This window comes from Pteropus vampyrus, unplaced genomic scaffold (assembly GCF_000151845.1).
Source record: "Pteropus vampyrus isolate Shadow unplaced genomic scaffold, Pvam_2.0 Scaffold343, whole genome shotgun sequence".
Classification (NCBI taxonomy): Eukaryota; Metazoa; Chordata; class Mammalia; order Chiroptera; family Pteropodidae; genus Pteropus; species Pteropus vampyrus.
Window position 1 is genome coordinate 759,751 of NW_011889124.1, and position 5,383 is coordinate 765,133.

The 5,383-nt window shown below is 62.5% G+C and overlaps 1 protein-coding gene across 1 annotated transcript in view; it reads right to left on the reverse strand.

Annotated features, from left to right (window-relative positions):
* Positions 1 to 2,852, reverse strand: part of UNCX (UNC homeobox) — a gene marked incomplete at its 5' end in the record, with an annotated part of 10,852 nt that extends 8,000 nt beyond the window's left edge. Inside the window, 3 exons of the mRNA XM_023522376.1 lie at positions 6 to 242; positions 2,293 to 2,468; positions 2,702 to 2,852. Of these exons, the coding sequence (XP_023378144.1) occupies positions 6 to 242; positions 2,293 to 2,468; positions 2,702 to 2,852 (564 nt within the window). The remainder of the gene's footprint in view (positions 1 to 5; positions 243 to 2,292; positions 2,469 to 2,701) is intronic.
* Positions 2,853 to 5,383: the final 2,531 nt, after the last annotated feature.

A 5,383-nucleotide genomic window follows, 5' to 3' on the forward strand; every position in this document is an offset into this window, starting at 1 on the left:
GGCGCACTGTGCAGGGACAGGCCGCCGGGCGAGTGCAGGTGGCGGCTCTGGCTCTTGAGCAGCTTCTTCTCGTGCTTGCGCTTCTTTTTCTCCATCTTCTCCAGCTCCTTGCGCGCGATCTCCTCGGGGTCCATGGGCTCACCACTGCACGTGGTCGGGTGCGAGTTGTGCGCCGGCCGCCCCGGGCCCTTCTTCGTGTTTTCCTTCTTCCTCCACTTGGCCCGGCGGTTTTGGAACCAGACCTAGAGCAGCCGGTTGGGGAAAGGAAGGCACGATCAGGGGGCGGCGGCCGCGGGGCCGTGGGCCTCCCCACTGCCCCCAGACAGGCCTGCACAACCTTGGCTCCGGCCGGGAGACGAGAGCCAAGCCACGGCCCCGCCGGCCCCGAGCTGGGCTTCGCACGGAGGCTGCAGGCTCCAAAGAGGATCTTTTCCACCCAGAAGGAGGTAGGTGAGGCCTCTGGGCCAGCTTCCTGCTCTGGCTTCTCACCTCGGGGAGCTGGAAGCTGCCCCTTTGCTGGGCAGGGCTGGTCTGGCCCCCCGACCCAAGGCATCGGGTTTCTGGTGGGAAGGCAGAGAGCGGGGCTCCCCCTCACCCCTCCTGGCTTCTCACAGCTCCTGCTCTAAGCAGCCGCCTGGCCTGGCGCTGACCGTCTGGCCCAGGACACCAGGCGGCTGGGCTCAGCCGCCTTCCACACCTGTCCTCAGCCCCCTGGAGACTGAGTCAAAGCCCAGATTTTGGCGTGTCCCGTGAGCAAAAATCTGGATGCCGCTTCTTCAAGAAGGGCCTGGGGAGCCAAGCTGAGCCCAGCTTGGGGGAGGGGAGCTTCAGCCCCCTCCCCCCACATTCACACGCATCCTTCTTTCTGGAGGCTCCAGGCCAGGGCACGAACACAGTGCCGTTCTCAGCCCCGGTGTGCTTGGCCTGCGGGAAGCAGGAGGCCAGCTGCCGGGCCTGGCGGAGAGGAGGCCTGGGCCGCCCTGCCTCTTCCACCCTCTCTGCAGCCGGTTCTGGGGAGCCTCGCCGGATGCGGGGGAACAGCAGCCCCGGACCCTGGCTCCCCCACAGAACAGTCCAAGCCCTGTGGAGCCGCAGGCGAGCTACCCTCTGCAAGCGAGCGAGCGCCATCAGTGAATTAATTCTTTGTTGTGGCCCAACGGAAACACGGCCCAGCAGGCCCGGCCTGGCCACAGGCAGCTTTGTCTGCGCCAACAGCGCGGGTGTTAAGCTGCACCTCCCCAGGGTCAACAGCCTTTTGTCCCCTCCTTTTTCTTTAAATACTTATTTTGGGGTACAAATTCCAGGCCGCCTGGAATTACTCATTATCGTATTAGGGAGAAATAAAGAGGTCTTGACTTCACTTAAGACACTTAGAACAAATTGGATGAAAGGATTTGGGAACAGAAGCGGTCAGGAGGGCCACCAAGCACAGGACCAGAACGCCTTTCCGGACAAAGCTGCTGGCGCTGCGGCGGCGGCTGCCCGGCCCCTGCCTCGGAGCCCCGGCCCCGCGGCGGCCGCGCACTCACCCCGCACTCACCGCGCGCGCCCTGCAAACACTTCTGTACTTCGGGGAAACACCTAATTATACCCAGTTCATCTTGAATTTTTAATCCACCAAATCGACGCCGTAGTTTTAAAAAGAAAACCGCTGTCATTTTCCGAATAAAAATCAAATTACCGGGTAAAGGAAAAAGAAAATCTACAACCGGGGGAATTAAAGACTCAGACACCTTTTTTCTCAGTGTGTTAATTGTTTAAGTTCCCGCCCGCCTCCCTCAGCTGCCCCCTTCTGCAAAGCGATGAATAAATACATGTTTCCATCTGAGTATTTTCGAGGCGAAAGGTAAACAAACAGACGCGTTCGCTCCAGGCTGGCGAAGCGAGCCGGGCCCCTGCGGGGCGCGGAGGCGCGGGGGTGCCTTGTCCCCGTGTCCTCCACGTCCAGAGACCGCTCCTCCTCGCCGCCCCCCGCCCCCCAAGCCTCGCAGACCTCATTTCGCTAGGTCTCGCGGACCCACCGCGCGGCTCCCCGGGTGGGACGCAGCACCTGTTCCCGCTACTTTCGGGGCGGCCGCCGGCCCCTCCCGAGCCGCCCCTCCTTTCCAGGGCTCCCACCACCCCGTCCGGGAGGCGCCACGAGCCCCGGAACAGCCGGCCCCACAGCTTCCCGCAAGCGAGCACTAGGCGGGCTCGGGACCGGGGATGCGTCTCCACCTAGAACAAAAGCGGGCGGCGCGGGGCGGGACGAGCGGCGGGATGCGGGTCGCGGGAGGGGCGGCGGGTCTTTACCTGAACTCGGGACTCGACCAGATCCAGGCGCAGCGCCAGCGCCTCGCGCATGAACACGTCGGGATAGTGGCTCTCGTTGAAGGCTTTCTCCAGCTCCTCTAGCTGCCAGCCGGTGAAGTTGGTGCGCGTCCGCCGCCGCTTGCAGCCTGGACTCTCCTTGTCTGGGTCGCCGGAGTCTGCGGGCGTGCACAGGACGCCGCGCCGCTCAGCCGCAGCCCGGGCCAGATCCGCCCTCCCCCTGCTGCCTCCTGGCTGCTCTGGGCCCAGGGCCACCGAGAGGGCCGCGGCGCGCCCTGTGCAGGGCGCGGATCCAGGAGCGCCCTTTGCTACGGCCGCCCGAAATCCAAATCCTGCGCCCGACAGGATCCCCTGGGCCCCGACAGGCCCACCCCGCACCCGCTGCGCCTACCTGACAGCTTGAAGGGCTGGCTGTCGCCGCCGACCCCGCAGGCCGCCGGCAGGAGCGGCGTGGGGTTGACCACCGAGGCGGCGGCGGCGCACGAGCCGCTGAGCAGGCCGTCGATGGAGAAGGGCACCGAGGCGGCGGCGGCGGCGGCGGCGGCGGGCGGCGGCGGCGGCGGCGGCGGCGGCGGCGGCGGCGGCGGCGGCGGCGGCGCAGACAGGGACCCGGAGCCCTACACATGCTTCGCCCGCGCTCGGCGCTTTACTTTATCAACATCAAGCTCCCGATAATTAGCCGCGGCCCGGGGAATTTGGGACCAATAAGAAGCGCTAATCGGCTCTGACGTCAGAGGCGTGCTGGGTGCAAGGAAACGTTTTCCATATCGATTGCTAATTATACCTGACATGCACCTCAATAAACAGTATCAGGAACTGTCACAACAAGACGGAGGGGGGGGGCAGCAGGGAGGGAGGGGCGCGGCCCGCGCTGGGCGGGCGCGGGGAGCCGTGGGGCAGGGGCCCCTGGCGAACCCCCCACTTCAGTCCTCGCTGGCCCAGCCCGCGCCTCCCGCGCCGCCGGCTCCCGCCCCTCCGCAAATCACTAATAGATTTCCCTTTAAAACATTCACCGCGTGTTGTGGGGATTTTTCACCAGAAATGCTGTACTCTGTGAACCTTTAAAGTGATGTTGCTCCAATTACAGAGAGACATTGAGCGGCAAATAGACTGATCCAATAATAGGAGATTCATCATCCGCTCTTTCCGAAACTGTCACATTGAATTTAAAACTACAAGGGCTTCTCATCTCTCCGGCTGCAGGCAGCGGGCAGAGGAGGAGGGGGAGGGAGGAGGGGGAGGACCGCGAGTCCAGGAGAGGAGGACTCCTGCAGAATGTGGCTGCCTGTCAGCGAAGAGACGTCCCTGTGCCCTCTCTGATTGATTGGCAGCCGCCTGTCTAAAAGAACGGGGGTGGGTGGCTGAGGAGGCACCCTGCCCCCACCGTACCCCTACCAGGGTCCAACAGGGGCACAGGGGGAGGGACGGAGGAGGGAGGGAAAAGTAACTTTGGAATGGCAGCCAATTGGGCCCCCTACACACACGAATAAAAAAATAAACACATCTCGCTTTGACTCGGCCTCTGAAGAATAGGGTCGAGGTACCCAACCCATTTATTATAATTAAATTATGTGTCACTCCCTTCTCCTCTATAGAAACGGATAAATCATTGAAGGATATATTCTTAAATAAGCAGCAAATGAGGGCCGTGGGCAGAAGGGACAGAAACCCGTGTCCATATATATAATAGCCTCTGTAAAAAAGTTTGTCGTTGGGGAGGTTGCATGGTGCTGAGGCCCGGGTGCCCGGACCTGACCTGGGTGGGGGCAGTCCCCAGAGGCAGCGGAGGAACAGCGGCCCTGCGCCCCTGGCCGGGCCAGTCTTGGGAGCCTGTCGCCTGCCGCCTCTCACCCCAGAGCAAAGCAACAGCTAAGCTGGCCTTCGATGTAAGTGGCTTTGGCCAGGCTGCCAAGCCGGGAGCCGGGAGCAGGGAGCGGGAGCGAAGGGGAGCGAAGGGCAAGGGCAGAACGACTGTGCGTATCCATGCGTCCTCCCCGCGCCGGCCCTTGTGTCTGTCCCTGTCCGTGTGTGCTCCTGTCCCGCGAGGCGTGCACGTAACCGCGCCGGCGGCCAGAGGGAGAGGTTGGAGCCGGGCACCGGGGCCGAGGCCAGGCCTTCCCACCTCCACCCGGCCGGCGCGTGCTTCCGCCGGGGCCAGCCTGCAGGCCGAGGCACGGGACCCGCAGCCCGGCGTAGGTGCTGTTTGAATGCGCCCTGGCCGTGCCGACCACGGTTTAGCAGCCCTGCTCAATCCCCTTGCTGCACAAGAGGGAAAGGTTGCGGGCAGGCCCCGCACTCGGTGAGCGGGCCTGGAATTCGGGGCCTAGGAAGACGCTGCCCGGATCGATCCCGAGGTCAGGGGCCAAGAGCACTACTTTTCGCCATAATTTAATTTCTTTCTCTATAAATACTAAATGTAAACTCTGTGCATCCGACTCGGTTTTGCCCGTAGCCAGAGGCGCCCCCTTCCCTGTCGGGTTCGCGAGCAGGAACGTGCGCGGCGCGTGTGTCTGAATACAGAGCCGGAATCAGTTGGGCCCGAGGGGAGGGCAAGGAGGGGCGGGCGCCGGCCCGGCTCCCGCGCCCATCTCTCTTTATTATAATGAATTAATTCGACTTTATTTATCCCATTTTCTGGAGCTGACAGAATGTTAATTTGAGTTGAAATTTCGCTCGCCTCTCACTCTCTGACCCCTGGCCTTCAGATTGGCGTGTTGTAATAACCTGAATCTTTCAACAGAGGCCCTGATAATTGTTACCTTATTAGCATGCAAATTGTTTAATTAATATTATTATGAAGAAGCATACAATCCGTCCGTCACTTGACCTCGAGAGCGAGTCCACGCCGAGCCGGCTCTGCGCATCTCAATGCGCCCATTTCAATCGCCCGTGTTTTTAATGTCGCCCGGCCCGGCTCGCGCTCCGAAAATCTCCTCGAGTGTTTGAGAGGGGCCTTTAATGACGGCCGGGGCGGCCGGGGCGACCCCCGCCCGGCTCGAGAGCTCTTCAGAAGCCCTCGGCAGCGGCGCCGCTGCGGGGAGTCGCTCGGCTTCTGGTCTCCCGCCCCCCCCCC